Here is a 20,824-nt window from a genome sequence, read left to right as displayed (position 1 = left end):
GTTTTACGTCACCGCGTTTGAGAACAACGAGATTTTGTCTTGACAGTGTGTACGCAAAGAAAGCTTGGCAAGTTTCTCGACAAGCCTGACAAGAAACTCGCCGAGGAAAACGATGTTTCATTTACGACGAGCTCCTCGGTCGTGTGTACGAGGCCTCAGAGTACAAAAGCACAGAAGGGGGATTCCTCCATCCATCTTGTTTGAGTGAAGGCAGGATACTGTTCAGCCTGCTGGAAAAAAATAGCGTGTACTAGGGTTGTACCGATTCCGATATCGCTGCTGATACTAAGCATTTGCACAAGTACTTGTACTCATGTAAATGCTCCGATACCTAAAAACAATATTTTGCAGTGTGATTTGAGCTCATACATAATGAATGGGCTTATATTCCACTGCAAAGAATTGCAAAAAATTGCAAAGAATTGTTTTTTGTTACCAAAGATAACAGTATACAGTATACATTTTGGCCAAAGTTTATGAACAAAAATGACTCGCGTGTAAAATTTCATCACAGAACCAAAATAAAAGTGTTTTTTTTTCAAAACTTTCGCTCTTATTTTAAATAATCTTGCAAAAAAAAAAAATAGCAGTGATTTAATACCACCAGAAGAAAGCTATATTTGTATGAAAAAAGTGATAAAAATGTTGCTTGGGTACAGTTGTAGCGCCCCCTTACTTTCAGTAAAGGCGCTACGCTAAAGTTAGCGGCGGAATGAGAGAGATAATTTGCTCTCATTTCAAATTATGTCAAATTTGGCTGTCGCCAAAATCTAGATTGTTCTGTGTGCCAGACTGGGTTCTAGGGATGCGGTACCATCTCTGGGTGTCAGGTGGCACCAGAGAGGTCCAGGCGGAGACGCTTTTTCCTAGCAGCCAATTAGAAGAGTTTTCCCTCGCGGGGCATGCTGGGGAGGAGTATTTCTGTGGCGGAAGCCGTTGTTCTTGGTTCTTCGCGGGTTCCTGGTTCCAGGTGCGGCACCCACCTTTAGGGTGTGCGCACATCACGGGCCCCACCACTATGGCCTACCAGGCCTGGGGTCGCGCGCAACACGGAGTTCCTGACTCTGGGCCCTCATGGCCTGGAGCAACTGATGCTACCAGGGGCCCCAGTGACTTACTGGGTCCCCAATTCTACTGAAGAGATCCTAAGCTACGTGCTTTGCGGTGGGGGATCGGCTCAAGGAGAACCTGGAGGCAGGTTGTCTGAGAGACTTGAACGAACCATCGGGGATCTGGGTGACCGAACACTGACAGATAACCTCAGTACTGTCAGTCGGTGACCCCAAGGAGAAAGACTGGGGAGGAATCGCTCTGCTGTTCACCATTGTCAGCATTGAGCCTGTGGCAGAGGCCTCATCTGGCATCTTATTCAAAATCAGAGCCAGCGGCTCCTGAGGGGGTAGCGCTTCACAGTGTTGCACGACTTGAATTGTCATTCAAAGTGTGAAAACGCTGAAAGATGAAAATTGGCCTGGGCAGGACGGGGGTGTAAAGTGCCCCCCGGTTTTGAAGTCGTTACAACTTTGAGTGCAATTTTACCCCCCGACAGAACTTCACAGTTATACATAATAGCTCATTATGCCTTTTTCTTGCAGTTTTTTTTTTTTTTTTTCCAGAATTATTTTAAGAGGGTTTACTTCCTCGTTAAGAGACACGTATCTGTGTTCACATTGCCAACTCGATGAACTGACCTCCCTCCTGATCTTTAGTGCCTGCCAAGATGACGTGTCGCTGCACGTGCAGGGCTCCTGGTCAGAGACCATGTGGGAGGAGTTCGGGGCTCATATATGGCTGCGTTTCCCTCTGTCAGAGAGTGGTGGTGATTGTGGAAACCATCATGGCTGGTCTTGGAGCTCTTATCATATTCTTGCTGTGGGCCCCCCTGTCTCTCAGCCAGTTTTTCCCAGGAGGGTGGGGACCCGCGTCTTTCATTCACCATATCCACGGAGGGTGGGGACCCGCTGACAAAAACAGCAAGGCTGTGCTAGACATAGCGGAATTCTGTGTCTCTCAGTACAACACAAAGAGCGATGGTAACCTATCCAAGGTTATTTGCCTTGAAGACGCTTCTCAGCAGGTAATGTGTTTGTCACAGCGGGGGGGGGGGGGGGGGGAGTGGACGGGACTGTACTCACTGTATGCATTCAGTCTTGTGCATGGGAAAAAAAGCATATTCTGTCCCTCCTACGATGATCTTTATGTGTATGTAGTGTATTATTGGGGGGACGATACCAGGGACGGACTGACAACTCATTGGGCCCCCGGGCAATAGGAGATTATGGGGCTTCCGGGCAATAGGAGATTATGAGGGGCCCCCAGTATACACACAATATACACACACAGTATACATATATACATACATACACACACACACACTCACAGTATACATACACACACTGAGAAGGTACTGGAGGGGCGGAGAAGCTATAATCTTGGGTTTTTTAGACCAAAAGGATGTCGGTAAGGGACATTTCAGGGACAGATGTAAAAAAAAACACAGATTTTTACATACTGCACCTGGTTTTACTGAGGATGGCAACCCTGATGGGGCCCCTTAGTGGTATGGGGCCCTCGGCCAGTGGCCGAGTGCCCGATTGGTCAGTCTGCCCCTGGGCAGTACTTAGGGTTAAGGGGCCCTGTAACTATATTCTCTCAACTGTATCAAATTAACAGATTGGAAACTCTAATGGGGACTTGATGTAAGGGGAACTCTAATGGAGACCTGATATAAGGAGGGACTATGATAGAGGACCTGATGTAAGGGGAACTCTAATGGAGACCTGATATAAGGAGGGACTATGATAGAGGACCTGATGTAAGGGGAACTCTAATGGAGACCTGATGTAAGGAGGGACTGTGATAGAGGACCTGATGTAAGGGGAACTCTAATGGAGACCTGATGTAAGGTGGGACTTTGATAGTTACATAGTTACATAGTTAGTCAGGTTGAAAAAAGACACAAGTCCATCAAGTTCAACCATAGAGGATAGAGGACCTGATGTAAGGGGAACTCTAATTGGGATCCTGATGTATGGGGGACTCTAATGGGGAACCTGATGGAAGGAGGATCACTGATGGGGACCTGATGTAAGGGAGGACTCCAATGGAGACTTGGTGTAAGGAGGGACTGTGATAGGGACCCGATGTAAGGGGAACTCTAATGGGGACTTGGTGGAAGGTGGGACTTTGATAGAGGACCTGATGTAAGGGGAACTCTAATTGGACGTTGGTGTAATGGGAGAATCTAAGGAGGATCATAATGTATGGGGGAACTGTGATGGGGAACCTGATGTAAGGGGGATCAAATAGGAATCTGATCCAAGGAGGGACTCTGGTGGAGACCTGATGTAAATGGGTCTCTAATGCTGACATTGGTGTCGGGGGGATTCTGATAGGAACACCTGATGTAAGAAAGGAGTCTGATGGGGTTTATGATATATGGGGAAACTGTGATGGGTCCCTATGTCAGGGGTTCTCTAACAGGGACCTGATGTAAAGAGGGACACTGATGGGGAACCTGATGTAAGGGGTGTTCTAATGGAGATCTGATGTAAGGAGGGACACTGATGTAAGGGGGACTCCAATGGAGACCTGATGTAAAGAGGGACTGATTTAAGGAAGGACTCTAAAAGGGACCATGATGTAGGGGGGAGGGGCTCTGATGGAGAACCTGATGCAAGTTGTGCTTTAATAGGGACATGAGGTAAGAGGGGACTCTGATGGGGACACTGATGTATAGGGGGCCTCTGATGGGGACACTGATGTATAGGGGGGCCTCTGATGGGGACACTGATGTATAGGGGGGACTCTGATGGGGACACTGATGTATAGGGGGGCCTCTGATGGGGACACTGATGTATAGGGGGCCTCTGATGGGGACACTGATGTATAGGGGGGCCTCTGATGGGGACACTGATGTATGGGTGGACTGTGATGGGGAACCTGATGTAAGAAAGGATTTGAAGGAGGTGTGGTCCTCATACTGAAAAATGTGGAGTCTCCTGCCTTAGAACACGGTAATAAATAATTTTAATTGTATTTTTATACTTCTATAGGTAGTTAATGGGATGAACTATAAACTGACCATGGTGCTGGTACAAACAGAATGTACGAAGGACTATAAAAATCGTCCAGATTGTGACAAGTCATCATCATCCAAGGTACTCCAATCATTATTTTATCTTCACGTGTCATTCATGTCATGTAAATCTAATGTACAATTACAGTGGAACCTCGGTTTAAGAGTAACTTGGTTTGAGAGCGTTTTGATTTGCGAGCAACTTTTTTTTTATTCTGACTCGGTTTGCGAGTGTTGACTCGCAAGAAGAGCAGAATTCAAGCTAAATAGGCCTGTAGTACCTCATATGGCCTGAGGTACGGGGGCGCAGGAGCCTAGAAAAGCCGGACATTGGCCTGCAGTACCTCATTTGGCCTGAGGTACGGGGGCGCAGGAAACGAGCCAAGGTGTCCGCGGGTTATTTTGGCAGTTTTTGGTGCTCTCTGGTGCCCCCCCCACCTCTGGCCACATTCGGTATTGCATCCCATTGAAGTCAATGAAGAACAAATTATTTTCGTTTCCATTGGCTTCAATGGGAAAACTCGCTTTGATATGCGAGTACTTTGGATTACGAGCGTTCTCCTGGAACGGATTATGCCGAGTCAAAAATACTTGGGGAGTACCTGACAGATTATCCAATTTCCAAAGCTACCTCTGGGAAATATTAAACAATCAAAGGAAAATGAATTTAGCCGAACCAAGTGAAGTCAACCCAATTGTGTCACAGCTCACTGCTGTAATAATATGGCAGTAAACAGGTGAAAATTGTATATCAATCAATTGAAAACATAATATTTAAAGAATCTTAACCATATTATTTAGTGGGTATGAAGCATATGCAAAGCATTTTTGCAATTCGGATATATAGTGCAAATAGAAGCAAAAAAAAGAAATAACCAATGAAGCCAGGAAGATTCCGTCACAACCCCCCTAGTCATTCTCGTAGATCAATTGTTTAGAGTTGCCCGAGCTTGGTGTTGATCTCTTCCACAAAATGTGGGGTTCCTTGGTCGTCCCATCACTTCCCTTCCCCCCATCTGCATACAAGCTTGCCATTGTTCTAGGATTGCAACCTCTTTAATGGATTTTATATATATATATATATATATATATATATATATATATATATATATATATATATATAGCCTTGCCATTGGGGTTTCTTCATTGTTCAACCTTCAGTGATAGGTGAAGGCTATCCTATGAAACAATAACAATACACTAAATCAGGGCTCAAAATTTCAAGTCCTGAGCTACTAGCCAGGCCTCAAGGGTTACTCGCCACCAGTTGTACCAGCCCGCCCCTAATTCCGCCCCTAAACATGCTCGCATAAAATGACACTCAAATGTATTATGCAGAATTCAGTTATTAAAATAAATATTAACAACAACTGTATCCATGCCCACCAATGCAGGCTGCGTGTGTCCACCATGCAGCCTTGTGCCCACCAATGCAGCCTTGTGCCTAGTGGCCACCAATGCAGCCGTGTGTCCACCAATGCAGCCGTGTGCCCACCAATGCAGCCATGTGCCCACCAATGCAGCCATGTGCCCACCAATGCAGCTGTGTGTCCACCATGCAGCCTTGTGCCCACCAATGCAGTCGTGTGTACATTATATACACTGCAAACAAAGTTTGTACAAAATTAGAGGGGGAAGTATGATGCACTGAACTGTTAATCATACTGCCCCCTAGCAGCCTGCAATGCAGAGTGGCTGGAGTGTCAAATTGCTCCGACTGCTCTTTGATTTCATGCTGATTTAGTGGGAATTTTCCCTAAAAGGGAAAGAGGGGGTGGAAGGTTAGAGACATAAGGGGGGGGGGGGGAAAGAGAGAGAGAGAGGAGGGTGGGGGTGAGACAGTGATGGAGGGGGTGGGGGGTGAGGCAGTGATGGAGGGGGTGGGGGTGAGACAGAGAGGGAGGGGTGGGGGGTGAGACAGAGAGGGAGGGGTGGGGGGTGAGGCAGTGATGGAGGGGGTGGGGGTAAGACAGAGAGGGAGGGGGTGAGACAGAGGGGGTGGGGGTGTGACAGAGATGAATGGGGGTTTGACAGAGATGAATGGGGGTGTAACAGAGATGGATGGGGGTGGGGATGTGACAGAGAGGAAGGGGTGAGACAGAGAGGGAGGGGTGAGACAGAGAGGGAGGGGTTGGTGAGACCGAAGGGGGGTGACAGAGAGGGAGGGGGTGGGGGGTGAGACAGTGATGGAGGGGGTGGGGGTGAGACAGTGATGGAGGGGGTGGGGGGTGAGACAGTGATGGAGGGGGTGGGGGTGAGACAGAGAGGGAGGGGTGGGGGGTGAGACAGAGAGGGAGGGGTGGGGGGTGAGACAGATAGGGAGGGGGTGGGGGTAAGACAGAGAGGGAGGGGGTGAGACAGAGGGGGTGGGGGTGTGACAGAGATGAATGGGGGTTTGACAGAGATGAATGGGGGTGGGGGTGTAACAGAGATGGATGGGGGTGGGGATGTGACAGAGAGGAAGGGGTGAGACAGAGAGGGAGGGGTGAGACAGAGAGGGAGGGGTTGGTGAGACCGAAGGGGGGTGACAGAGAGGGAGGGGGTGGGGGATGAGACAGAAAGGGGGTGACAGAGAGGAAGGGGTGGGGGTGAGACAGGAGGGGGGTGACAGAGAGGGTGGGGGTGAGACAGAAGGGGGGTGACAGAGAGGGAGGGGGTGAGACAGGAGGGGGGTGACAGAGAGGGTGTCGGGGTGAGACAGAAGGGGGGGTGACTGAGAGGGAGGGGGTGAGACAGGAGGGGGGTGGGGGTGAGACAGGAGGGGGGTGACAGAGAGGGTGGGGGTGACAGAGAGGAAGGGGGTGGGGGTGAGACAGGAGGGGGGGTGACAGAGAGGGTGGGGGGTGACAGAGAGGGAGGGGGTGGGGGTGAGACAGGAGGGGGGGGTGACAGAGAGGGTGGGGGGTGACAGAGAAGGAGGGGGTAGGGGTGAGACAGGAGGGGGTGACAGAGATGCATTGCACACAGTCAGCCAGCACTGCCATTCTCACTGGTGGCGCAGACAGAGGGAATGGCATGTGCTGTGTGTGTGCACGGACCAAGTGTTTGGTGCCGCTGCCACATACTGTAAGGTAGGCTCCTCCTCTCCGGTCTCTTCCCGGGCAGTCAGCCTCCTCCTGGTTCCTCGAGTCCTCCGTGTTCCCACCGTGCAACATCATATACAGCCCCTTCCCCTGGCCGGGGGAACTTTGATAGACAGATCACCCGTCCAATCCCAGTGACGGGTGATCTGTCAATCAAAGTCCAGGGGGCAGGGCTGTATCTTTCAGCGAGCGGCGGGGAACGCGGCTATTGAAATGAAAGCTGTTATCTCTGTTCCCCCCGCTGCGCTCTGTACACCTGGGCGGCTCTCTCTCTCTTCCCCCTCCGGCCTTGGTAATATCACTGGGAGAAGGACTCCCATTGACACACGCTCGCTGCTTGCCCCCCCCCCCGACTCCCAGGCAGCCCTTCCTCGCCAGACCTCAGAATCCACTCGTAAAATGCGAGCAGGCGAGTGGATTTTTGAGGTCTGCACTAAATCCTTATGATGTACATAATGCCATTGATGCCAAAAATAGGGATGAGCTTCGAGTTGGAGTCGAAATCATGTTCGACTCGAACATTGCCTGTTCAGCGAACAACAAATAATTTGGGGTGTTTGTGGCAAATTCAAAAAGCCGCGAAACACCCTGTTAAAGTCAATGGGAGAAATCTAATGTGCGAATTTTAAAGGCTAATTTATTTATATTTATTTATTTATACAAGTTATTGTCCTAAAAAGTGTTTGGGGACCTGGGTCCTGCCCCAGGGGACATGTATCAATGCAAAAAAAAGTTTTAAAAATGGCTGTTTTTTCGGGAGCAGTGAATTTAATAATGCTTAAAGTGAAACAATAAAAGTGAAATATTCCTTTAAATTCCGTACCTAGGGGGGATGTAAAAATAGCATGTGAAATATCGCATGTTTCCCGTACTTAGAACTGTCCCTGCACAAAGTGTCATTTCTGAAAGGAAAAAAGACATTTAAAACCGGACTTGCGGCTATAATGAATTGTCGGCTCCCAGCAATTCAGAGCGAATTCATTCATAAAAAAAAAAAAAGCGCGGGGGTCCCCCCAAATTCAATTACCAGGCCCTTCAGGTCTGGAATGGATATTGAGGGGAACCCTGCTATCAATTTAAAAAAAAAAATGACGTGGGGTTCCCCCCAAATATCCACTCCAGACCCTTCAGGTCTGGTGTGGATTTTAAGGGGAACTCCACCCCAAATAAAAAAAAAATGGCGTGGAGTTCCCCCAAAAATCCACACCAGACCCCTTATCCGATAAAAAAGTCCTTTATTAATAAAGAAAAAAAATCCAGCGGTGGTAATACACTCGTCCCGGCTTCCTGCTCCAAGGTTGTCTGTATCCAGCGACGGGTGATCTTCTCTCCGGTCCAGCGATGAGAAGATCTTCCGGCATCCAGAGCTCCAGAGCACAGCATCGGAGGCCGCCTCTCTCCCCCGGACACAGCCCAGCGAAATGACGCGGCTGGAGCTTTGATATTTCTTATATAGGGGAGGTGGGGCCACCCGTCACGTGACCCCGCCTCCTCTGACACAAGGGGGAAGACTGGGCTTCCCCAGTGACGTAGCAGAGGGTGCGTCAGAGGGTGCGGGGTCACGTGATAGGTGGCTCCGCCTCCCCTATATAAGAAATGTCAAAGCTCCAGCCGCGTCATTCCGCTGGGCTGTGTCCGGCGGAGAGAGGCGGCCTCCGATGCTGTGCTCTAGAGCTCTGGATGCCGGAAGATCTTCTCATCGCTGGACCGGAGAGGAGATCACCCGTCGCTGGATACAGACAACGTTGGAGCAGGAAGCCGGGACCGAGTGGATTACCACCGCTGGATTTTTTTACTTTTATTTAGTAAAAAAATGACTTTTTTCTACGGTGTGTGTGTGTTTTTTCCAAATATTTACACTTCCTTTGTGAAATGGTAGGGGTACAATGTACCCCATTACCAATTCACATAAGGGGGCCAGGATCTGGGAGTGCCCTTTGTTGAAGGGGTCTTCCAGATTCTGATAAGCCCCCCGCCCGCAGACCCCCACAACCACCGGGCAAGGGTTGTGGGGATGAGGCCCTTGTCCCCTTCAACATGGGGACATCCTCCCCATGTTGAGGGCATGTGGCCTGGTACGGTTCAGGAGAGGGGGGGCCCGCACTCTGTCCCCCCCTCTTTTCTGCGGCTGGCCAGGTTAATGTGCTCGGATAAGGGGTCTAGTGTGGATTTTTGGGGGAACTCCACGCCATTTTTTTTTTAAATTTGGGGTGGAGTTCCCCTTAAAATCCACACCAGACCTGAAGGGTCTGGAATGGATATTTGGGGGGAACCCCACGTCATTTTTTTTTAAATTGACGGCAGGGTTCCCCTAATATCCATTCCAGACCTGAAGGGCCTGGCAATTGAATTTGGGGGGACCCCCACACTTTTTTTTTTTTTTATGAATGAATTCTCTCTGAATTGCCAGAGCCCACAATTCATTATAGCCGCAAGTCAGTTTTAAATCTCTTTTTTTTCTTTCAGAAATGACACTTTGTGCAGGGACAGTTCTAAGTACGGGAAACATGCGCTATTTCACATGCTAACTTTAAACCCCCCCTAGGTGCAAAATTTAAAGGAATATTTCACTTTTATTGTTTCACTCTAAGCATTATTACATTCACTGCTCCTGAAAAAACGGCTGTTTTTAAAACTTTTTTTGCATTGATACATGTCCCCTGGGGCAGGACCCAAACACTTTTTAGGACATTAACTTAATAACTTAGCCTTTAAAATTAGCACTTTAGATTTCAAACGTTCAAACGTTCGAGTCCCATAGACTTTAATAGGGTTCTAAAAGTTCACGCGAAGGTTTGGTGTGTTCGCAACATCTGGTGCGAACCGAACAGGGGGATGTTCGGCTCATCCCTAGCCAAGAATGTGTATGAACTTCCCGATTTAGGGCTCAGGGGGGCACTTTGAACCTTCATCTGTAGATATTGAAGTATAAACCTCCTGACTTAAGGGCTCCAAATGTTTGGGGATACTTTCTATATGAACCTTCCTCTGTAGATATTAAAATATGAAATTCCTGACTCGGGGCTCAGAATTTATATACAATTTTGGATTAGTCATTAATTATACTGTGTGTTCTTTTTTTGCAGTGTGATATTAAAAGGTGTGTATGCTCGGTGGATGATGGATTCCGGAGAAACGAAAGGACACTTAGTAGCCTGACGTGTACAGGTCTATAAAGTCTTCCTGGAAAACGGTTTTCCTGTGTCTTCCTGCTGGATAACGTGGCTACTAGTACTGTGAATGTAATCATTTTCAAAGTGTTTCTTAGAAACATTCCTAAATTTGAATGTTGCCCGTAAGTGAAAACAGTTTGAGGCAACCACCTGTCTAGAATGGCATAACCTATGTTTGTCCAATTCTTCCTATAATCAATAAATTTGGTTCTTATCTGCACTTTATCGAGAAAGTGTAATATGTTTAGGTCTGTCAGGTTGACTTTTCTCAAATGTTTGTTAATCCTTTTTTCCTGTTGTTGGAGTTACCTACATGGCCACTTACCCACTAAGTTCCATTAAGTTTAGTGGCATTCAAATCGGCTATAAAATATGCAATCAGTGTTTCTCCACCAGGGTTCCTCCTGAGGTTCCTAGGGGTTCCTTGAGCAAGGAGTATTACCCCCTACCACCTACACTAACCACCAATGCAAGGGGGCAACTTTCTATTAATCATCAATTTGAGGGGCACTTCTATAATGACCACAACTAATAGGGGACACCCAATCATGACTTCAATTATAACAACACATAATAAATGTGCCATTTCAGTCAGTTGGGTTGAGATTTCTCTAGTGTATGGTAATTATTTTTGTTCTGTGGATGGAGGTACTTACATATTCGTTCCTCTAAAGTAAGTGGTATTCAAAGAGGTTCTATATTTTGCAATCAGCGTTTCTCCACCAGGGTTCCTCTTGAGGTTCCTAGGGATTCGTAGAGCTAAGAGCAATGGTAGATTGATGTACCACCCACACTGACCACCAATGCGAGGGGGCAACTTTCCATTAATCGCCAATGTAAGGGGCACTTCTACAATGACTGTTAAGGGACACCACAATCATGACTTCTATTATAACAACACATAATAAATGTGCCATTTAGGTCACTTGGGTTGACATTTCTCTAGTGTATGCTAATTCTTTTTTTCTGTGGATGGAGGTACTTACATGGCGGTTTGCCCCGAGTTCCTCTAAAGTAAGTGGTATTCAAAGAGGTTATACATTTTGCAATCAGCGTTTCTCCACCAGGGTTCCTCCTGAGGTCCCTAGGGATTCGTAGAGCTAAGAGCAATGGTAGATTGATCTTCCACCTACACTGACCACCAATGAAAGGGGGCAACTTTCCATTAATAGCCAATGTAAGGGGCACTTCTACAATGACTGCTGATCACAGCTTCTGTTATAACATCACATAACAAATGTGACATTTAGGTCAAATGAGTTGACATTTCTCTAGTGTATAGTAGTAATTACTTTTTTAGGTGGATGGTGTTACTTCCATGGCTGCCTGCCCAGAGTTCCCCTAAAATTTGTGGCATTTAAATACATCATACATTTTGCAATCAGTGTTTCTCAATCAGGGTTCCTCCAGAGGTTGAGCAGTGAGTATTAGTGGATTGAGCTATCACCTACACTGACCACCAACGCAAAGGGGCAACTTTCCACTAATCAGTAATGTAACACTTCTACAATGACCACTAATGTTAGAGGATACCACAATCATGGCTTCTGTTATAACAACACATAATAATGTGACATCTGAGTCCATCAGGTTGACTTCTCAAATGTGTGGTAATCCTCATTTCCTGTAGTTGGAGTTACCTACATTGCTGCTTGCTCAGAATTCCCCTAAAGTTTGTGTTATTCAAAGTGGTTGTAACGGTCAGGGGTTAACACTGTTTACGATATTCCATTCCACCAACCCAAGACAGCTTATCGACACTCCACAATCCAGCAGACACGATCCATATGGATTTTCCCAGAATAACGAGACACAAGCTCTGTTCTCTGGTTCCAAACGAATGAACCCTTTAATGGTAAACTCTCAGGTTTTTATACAGTTAGACACCAAATATGGACACTGGGCCAGATTTAGGTACCGCTGCGCACTTCTTACGGAGGCGCAGCGTCCCGTTTTTGCCCTGCGCCCCCGCAAATTATTTGCGCTACGCTTCATTCACGAAGCAGTAGCCACGTAATTTGCGTGGGCGCTCCTCAAAAATGCCCAGCGTAAGGGCGCGTAATTTAAATGATCCTGTAGGGGGCGTGGATCATTTAAATTACGCGCATTCCCGCGCCGAATGTAGTGCGCATGCTCCGTCGGGAAACTTTCCCGACGTGCATTGCGGCAAATGACATCGCAAGGACGTCATTTGCTTCAAAGTGAACGTAAATGGCGTCCAGCGCCATTCACGATTCACTTACGCAAACGACGTAAAATTTAAACTTCGCGACGCGGGAACGACGGGTATACGTAGCATTGGCTGCCCCTGCTATTAGCAGGAGCAGCCTTACGTGAAACCCGACGAACGCAAACGACGTAAACTGCGTACGCAGGGCTCGCGTAGGGTAGTGAATCGGCGTTAGTATGCAATTTGCATACTATACGCTGACCACTACGGGAACGCCCCCTAGCGGCCATCATAAGAATGCAGCCTACGATATGACTGGCATAAGAGCCTTATGCTAGTCATATCTTAGGCTGCAGTCGGCGTATCGAGGTTCCTGAATCAGGAGCATTCGAAACGCCGGCGCAAGTAAGCAATTGCGCTGCGTAACTATGGTTACGCAGACGCAATTGCTTCTTGAATCTGGGCCAATGACTCAACTCCACCCACAACATGACACACTGGGTGCTTCAATACACATTCCGTTAGATAATGACATTCAGATGAGCTAATTACTAATCATTACCCAGACGTTCTGGCTCTGCTATAAGTTATCCTTACCTGCTAGATAATACACATTCCTTTAGTAAACATAATTGACATGCTAGTCCACTACACCTGAAAGGTCAGACATCTGACCTTTCAGACTGCCAACACATCAATCAAACTTTCACACAATACAGTGTCATTAGCATACACAACGAAAGGTTGAGAAGCAGACTTAATTAGCACAATAGACAATGAAATATCTTAGGAGCCAGACTCAATTAACACCTCAACAGTATGTGTCCCCACATGAATGAATCACTCTTCTATTGATCGGTTGTAATTAGTTCTTCTAGACATTAAGGAATATATTGTGGATTACTGTCCCATGCTAAAACAATCCAACATATGTCCCTTATTTCCTGGTTCAATCTGCGCCCAAAAGTGACTACCGTTACAGTGGTCATAGATTTTGCAATCAGCGTTTCCCCACCAGGGTTCCTCCTAAAGTTTCCAGGGGTTCCTTGAGCAGAGAGAAATGCTGGATTGATCCGCCACCTACATTATCCACCAATACAAGGAGCAGCATTCCATTAACCACCAATGTAAGGGGCACTTCTGTAATGACCACTAATGTTAGAGGATATCACAATCATGGCTTCTGTTATAACAACACACAATAAATGTGACATTTACGTCCATCAGGTTGATTGTTCTCAAATATGTGTTAATCCTCATTTCCATAGCTGGAGTTACGTACAGTACACGGCCACTTGCCCACAGTTCTTCTAAAGTTAGTGGCATTCAAACTGGTCATGGATTTTGCAATCAGCGTTTCTCCAACAGGGTTCCTCCTGAGGTTCCTAGGGATTCCTTGGGCAATGAGCAATAGTAGATGGATCTACCTTCTACACTGACCACTAATGAAAGGGTTAAACTTTCCATTAATTGCCAATGTAAGGGGCACTTCTACAATGAACACTGATGTTAGAGGATACCACAATCATGGCTTTTTTTTATAACAACACATAATAAATGTGCCATTTAGGTTAAATGAGTTGATATTTCTCTAGTGTATGATTTTTCCGTGGATGGAGTTACTTACATGGCTGCCTGCCCAGAGTTCCCCTGTGGTATTGTGGGAGGGCTCTTGAGAAGATTGGGGGGAAAGCAGATTTTTGTTGTAAAAAAAGAATTTGGGGGTGCCAGCGGGTAGGAATTGTTCTAGGAGGTGGAATTTGGGGGGGGGGGGGTGCTAGGAGTTGTGATTTTTGGGCATCTGTATTGATGGGATAAGAGAATTTGTTCTAGGAGTGGTTTTTTTTGTGCTAGAAGAGGTGATATGATAGGTGGGGGATTTTAATAGGAAGGGAAATCAGGGGCCAGACATAAGGGAAGGGGTCGGGGACCAACGAAGAGGGGGGGTGCATGTTAGGCTCCTAGACCTTTGGACTCAGGTCTAGGAGCCTATTAGGTGGATTGTAGGTCACCCAGTCCACTCCTGTCAGCTAAGAACAGGAAACTGAGGCTACAATTGGCACAGGATCACCAATATTGGACAATAGAAGATCGGGAAAACGTTGCCGGGTCTAATGAGTCTGGATTTCAGCTGCGACATTCAGATGGTGGTGTCAAAAAATTGGCACATGGATCCATCCTGCCTTGTATCATGTAATGGTGGGGGGATATTTTCTTGGCACACTTTGGGCCCCTTAGTACCAATTGAGGATGATTTAATAACCATGACCATGTCCATCCCTTTATGACTACAGTGTCCTCATCTTCTGATGGCTCCTTCCAGCAGGATAATGTCACCATGTCACAAAGCTCCAATCATCTTCACCACTGGACAATGAGGTCCCTGCACTCCAATGGCCTCCACACTCACCACATCTCATCCAATAGAGCATGTAGTGGAACAAGAGATTGGCATTGTAACGGTCACCACTGTTTACGATATTCCATTCCATCAACCCATGACAGCTTATCCAACAAGCCAGCAGACATCAGACATGATCCATCTCATTTCCCAGAATAAACAAGACATACGCTCTGTTCTCTGGTTTCAAAATGAATGAATGACTTTTAATGGTATCTTAGCTCTCTTATATACAGTACAAGCATGTTACAGTTAATGTTAACATGTTACAGTTAATCAAAGGAACAAAGACACACTCCACCCACACATCACACAATGGGGCTTCAATACACCTTCTCTTAGACAATGACATTCAGTTGAGTTAATTATTAGTCATTATCCAGACAGCCTGTCTCCACATACAGCTTGACAAGTCCCCCTCACCTGTTACACAAAACACATTCCTTTACTAAACATAATTGACATGCTAATTCCCTACCCCTGAAAGGAGACATCTGACCTTTCAGACTTAATTAGTACAATAGATACAGACTGCTGGATTCACGTAGGGCGGCGTATTTTTGAGGCGGTGTAGCGTATCGTATTTACGCTGCCTTAAGTCAGAGAGGCAAGTGCTGCATTCACAAAGCACTTGCCTCCTAAGTTACGGCGGCGTAGCGTAAATGGGCCGGCGTAAGCGCGCCTAATTCAAATTGTGAAGAGGTGGGCGTGTTTTATGTAAATAAACCATGACCCGACGTGATTTACGTTTTTAACGAACGTCGCATGCGCCGTCCGTGGACATATACCAGTGTGCATTGCTCCAAAGTACGCCGCAAGAACGTATTGGTTTCGACGTGAACGTAAATTACGTCCAGCCCCATTCACGGACAACTTACGCAAACGACGTAAAATTTTCAAAATTTGACGCGGGAACGACGTCCATACCTAACATTGGCTAGGCCAGCTATTTGTTCGACTAACTTTACGCCTGAAAACGCCTTACGTAAACGGCATATCTTTACTGCGACGGGCAAGCGTACGTTCGTGAATCAGCGTATCTCGCTGATTTACGCCTTCTAGGTGTAAATCAGCGTTCACGCCCCTGGCGGCCGGCAGAACTAGACAGCTAAGATACGACGGCGCAGGCTGTCGTATCTTAGCTACATTTAAGTGTATCTCAATTTGAGAATACACTTAAATGTACGATGGCTTAGATTCAGAGTTACGACAGATACGCCGGCTTAACTCTTTGTGAATCTAGCTAAGAATGTATTAGCATCACACAATGGAATTTCTAGGAGCAGACGCAATTAACACCTCAAAAGCATGTGTCCCCCCATTGAATGAAAACACTCCATTTGGAGTCAGACTTTAACAACTTGTAATATTCCAAGATCTCCTGCAAAACATTAATTATCATTTATCAGTCACCCTATGCCCACAAGGGGCACAGGGTGACCCTAGACCCAAGAGTCATTAGTGACGCTGGCACAGGAGTACCCCCCATCCTTCAAAGGTCTCTGGGTGTCACGGGTCATTCCGTTACATCTCTCCCCTTTCGGTGGGAGACTGACACAAGAGGGAACCCCAAACGGGTTGACTCCGAAGTTAGTCAGGCATCATGGATGTTCAGCCAAAAAATCTGCAGCAACTGCATTATGCTATGATGTCACTATGGAGGAAAAATCTCTGAGGAATATTTCCAACACCTTGTGGAATCTATGCCACAAAGAATGAAGGCCAAAGGGGGTCCAACCCGCTACTAATACAGTGGCTGGTGGGTGTATATAACATTTTTGTTGTTGTTTTAGATAGAGGTATTAGAACACCTGTCAGGTCTTTATTGCTCCCGGTGTTCCTCGTTAAGAAGATTCGCCCTCTCTATGTAGCTCTGGTGAATCACCAAGAGTGAAAGTGTCAGAAAATGCAACATTTTGGGTTGTTACCAGAAAAGGAATAAAGGGGAAACTTGTCCAATAGGGTCAGCACACCTCCCAACTTTTTGAGAGTGAGGGACACCTATTAGCAAAAGTATGCAGGTATAGGACACACCCCCTTAACCAATTCATGACCAGCTCCTATCCATATATGGCGGCAATGTGGCTCCCGCTCACGAATCGCCGTGGCTCCTTTAACCACTTAAGCCCCGGACCATTATACAGGTTAAGGACCTTGCCCCTTTTTGCGATTCGGCACTGCGTCGCTTTACCTGACAATTGCGCGGTCGTGCGACGTGGCTCCCAAACAAAATTGGCGCCTTTTTTCCCCCACAAATAGAGCTTTCTTTTGATGGTATTTGATCACCTTTACGGTTTTTATTTTTTTGCGCTATAAACAAAAATAGAGCGCCAATTTTGAAAAAAATACAATATTTTTTACTTTTTCCTATAATAAATATCCCCAAAAATTATATAAAAAAACATATTTTTTCCTCAGTTTAGGCCGATACGTATTCTTCTACATATTTTTGTTAAAAAACAAATTGCAATAATCGTTTGATTGGTTTGCGCAAAATTTATAGCGTCTACAAAATAGGGGATAGATTTATGCCATTTTTATTAATATTTTTTTTTTACTAGTAATGGCGGCTGTAAAGTTGGGGGTTGTTGGCTCTCGTGGTAGATGCGTTTTTCCAGTGATTCACGCCAGTCAGGAACTATATTTAAGGGCATGGTAGCCCATTTTTATTAAAAAGGCAAAAATAAAAGTCCAAACAAAGGTTTCCCACGCAGGGGGTTCTTCTCCGTCAAACACAAAACAGAAAATACTAGCCCACCTGGCTCTCTGTAGCAGTACTTCTGCGCTTTGACCTGGTCACCCAGACCAGCGGACTACTCAAAGTAGACAGCGTCTACAGCTCTGCCTCTTGCGGTCACCAATGTTCTGGCTGTCTCCTACAGCCTCTCTGACTTCTGGGGACCTCCTGTCTCTTAGTGTGGACCTGTCTCCTACAGCCTCTCTGACTTCTGGGGACCTCCTGTCTCTTAGTGTGGACCTGTCTCCTACAGCCTCTCTGACTTCTGGAGACCTCCTGTCTCTTAGTGTGGACCTGTCTCCTACAGCCTCTCTGACTTCTGGGGACCTCCTGTCTCTTAGTGTGGACCTGTCTCCTACAGCCTCTCTGACTTCTGGGGACCTCCCGTCTCTTAGTGTGGACCTGTCTCCTACAGCCTCTCTGACTTCTGGGGACCTCCCGCCTCTTAGTGTGGACCTGTCTCCTACAGCCTCTCTGACTTCTGGGGACCTCCTGTCTCTTAGTGTGGACTTGTCTCCTACATCCTCTCTGACTTCTGGGGACCTCCTGTCTCTTAGTGTGGACCTGTCTCCTACAGCCTCTCTGACTTCTGGGGACCTCCTGTCTCTTAGTGTGGACCTATCTCCTACAGCCTCTCTGACTTCTGGGGACCTCCTGTCTCTTAGTGTGGACCTGTCTCCTACAGCCTCTCTGACTTCTGGGGACCTCCTGCCTCTTAGTGTGGACCTGTCTCCTACAGCCTCTCTGACTTCTGGGGACCTCCTGTCTCTTAGTGTGGAGCCGTCTCCTACAGCCTCTCTGACTTCTGGAGACCTCCTGTCTCTTAGTGTGGACCTGTCTCCTACAGCCTCTCTGACTTCTGGAGACCTCCTGTCTCTTAGTGTGGACCTGTCTCCTACAGCCTCTCTGACTTCTGGGGACCTCCTGTCTCTTAGTGTGGACCTGTCTCCTAAAGCCTCTCTGACTTCTGGGGACCTCCTGTCTCTTAGTGTGGACCTGTCTCCTACAGCCTCTCTGACTTCTGGGGACCTCCTGTCTTAGTGTGGACCTGTCTCCTACAGCCTCTCTGACTTCTGGGGACCTCCTGTCTCTTAGTGTGGACCTGTCTCCTACAGCCTCTCTGACTTCTGGGGACCTCCTGTCTCTTAGTGTGGACCTGTCTCCTACAGCCTCTCTGACTTCTGGGGACCTCCCGTCTCTTAGTGTGGACCTGTCTCCTACAGCCTCTCTGACTTCTGGGGACCTCCTGTCTCTTAGTGTGGACCTATCTCCTACAGCCTCTCTGACTTCTGGGGACCTCCTGTCTCTTAGTGTGGACCTGTCTCCTACAGCCTCTCTGACTTCTGGGGACCTCCTGCCTCTTAGTGTGGACCTGTCTCCTACAGCCTCTCTGACTTCTGGGGACCTCCTGTCTCTTAGTGTGGACCTGTCTCCTACAGCCTCTCTGACTTCTGGGGACCTCCTGTCTCTTAGTGTGGACTTGTCTCCTACAGCCTCTCTGACTTCTGGGGACCTCCTGTCTCTTAGTGTGGACCTGTCTCCTACAGCCTCTCTGACTTCTGGGGACCTCCTGTCTCTTAGTGTGGACTTGTCTCCTACATCCTCTCTGACTTCTGGGGACCTCCCGTCTCTTAGTGTGGACCTGTCTCCTACAGCCTCTCTGACTTCTGGGGACCTCCTGTCTCTTAGTGTGGACCTGTCTCCTACAGCCTCTCTGACTTCTGGGGACCTCCTGTCTCTTAGTGTGGACTTGTCTCCTACATCCTCTCTGACTTCTGGGGACCTCCCGTCTCTTAGTGTGGACCTGTCTCCTACAGCCTCTCTGACTTCTGGAGACCTCCTGTCTCTTAGTGTGGACCTGTCTCCTACAGCCTCTCTGACTTCTGGGGACCTCCTGTCTCTTAGTGTGGACCTGTCTCCTACAGCCTCTCTGACTTCTGGGGACCTCCTGTCTCTTAGTGTGGACCTGTCTCCTACAGCCTCTCTGACTTCTGGGGACCTCCTGTCTCTTAGTGTGGACCTGTCTCCTACAGCCTCTCTGACTTCTGGGGACCTCCTGTCTTAGTGTGGACCTGTCTCCTACAGCCTCTCTGACTTCTGGGGACCTCCTGTCTCTTAGTGTGGAGCCGTCTCCTACAGCCTCACTGACTTCTGGGGACCTCCCGTCTCTTAGTGTGGAGCTGTCTCCTACAGCCTCTCTGACGTCTGGGGACCTCCTGTCTCTTAGTGTGGACCTGTCTCCTACAGCCTCTCTGACTTCTGGGGACCTCCTGTCTCTTAGTGTGGACCTGTCTCCTACAGCCTCTCTGACTTCTGGGGACCTCCTGTCTCTTAGTGTGGACTTGTCTCCTACAGCCTCTCTGACTTCTGGGGACCTCCTGTCTCTTAGTGTGGACTTGTCTCCTACAGCCTCTCTGACTTCTGGGGACCTCCTGTCTCGTAGTGTGGAGCCGTCTCCTACAGCCTCACTGACTTCTGGGGACCTCCTGTCTCTTAGTGTGGAGCCGTCTCCTACAGCCTCACTGACTTCTGGGGACCTCCTGTCTCTTAGTGTGGAGCCATCTCCTACAGCCTCACTGACTTCTGGGGACCTCCTGTCTCTTAGTGTGGACCTGTCTCCTACAGCCTCTCTGACTTCTGGGGACCTCCTGTCTCTTAGTGTGGACCTGTCTCCTACAGCCTCTCTGACTTCTGGGGACCTCCTGTCTCTTAGTGTGGAGCCGTCTCCTACAGCCTCTCTGACTTCTGGGGACCTCCTGTCTCTTAGTGTGGACCTGTCTCCTACAGCCTCTCTGACTTCTGGGGACCTCCTGTCTCTTAGTGTGGACCTGTCTCCTACAGCCTCTCTGACTTCTGGGGACCTCCTGTCTCTTAGTGTGGACCTGTCTCCTACAGCCTCTCTGACTTCTGGGGACCTCCTGTCTCTTAGTGTGGACCTGTCTCCTACAGCCTCTCTGACTTCTGGGGACCTCCTGTCTTAGTGTGGACCTGTCTCCTACAGCCTCTCTGACTTCTGGGGACCTCCTGTCTCTTAGTGTGGAGCCGTCTCCTACAGCCTCACTGACTTCTGGGGACCTCCCGTCTCTTAGTGTGGAGCTGTCTCCTACAGCCTCTCTGACGTCTGGGGACCTCCTGTCTCTTAGTGTGGACCTGTCTCCTACAGCCTCTCTGACTTCTGGGGA

The 20,824-nt window shown here is 47.8% G+C and overlaps 1 protein-coding gene across 1 annotated transcript; it reads left to right on the top strand.

Moving 5' to 3' along the window:
* The first annotated feature begins 1,806 nt into the window (after positions 1-1,806).
* On the top strand, positions 1,807-10,252 carry LOC120921612 (cystatin 10-like). The gene is made up of 3 exons (XM_040334118.1): positions 1,807-2,077; positions 4,056-4,236; positions 10,248-10,252. The coding sequence occupies exons 1-3, from the start codon at positions 1,838-1,840 to the stop codon at positions 10,250-10,252; spliced, it is 426 nt and encodes a 141-aa protein (XP_040190052.1). The 5' UTR covers positions 1,807-1,837.
* Positions 10,253-20,824: the final 10,572 nt, after the last annotated feature.

The sequence above is a fragment of the Rana temporaria genome, assembly GCF_905171775.1.
Source record: "Rana temporaria chromosome 2 unlocalized genomic scaffold, aRanTem1.1 chr2h, whole genome shotgun sequence".
Lineage (NCBI taxonomy): Eukaryota > Metazoa > Chordata > Amphibia > Anura > Ranidae > Rana > Rana temporaria.
The sequence above is the reverse complement of the archived record's forward strand: the minus strand, read 5'-3'. Positions and strand labels throughout refer to the sequence as shown.

Bases quoted from the DNA above. Each gene is read 5' to 3' on its own strand.
- LOC120921612 (XM_040334118.1), top strand. From the start codon at position 1,838: ATGGCTGGTCTTGGAGCTCTTATCATATTCTTGCTGTGGGCCCCCCTG. The intron at 2,078-4,055 runs GTAATGTGTTTG...ATACTTCTATAG, and splicing joins TTGAAGACGCTTCTCAGCAG to GTAGTTAATGGGATGAACTA.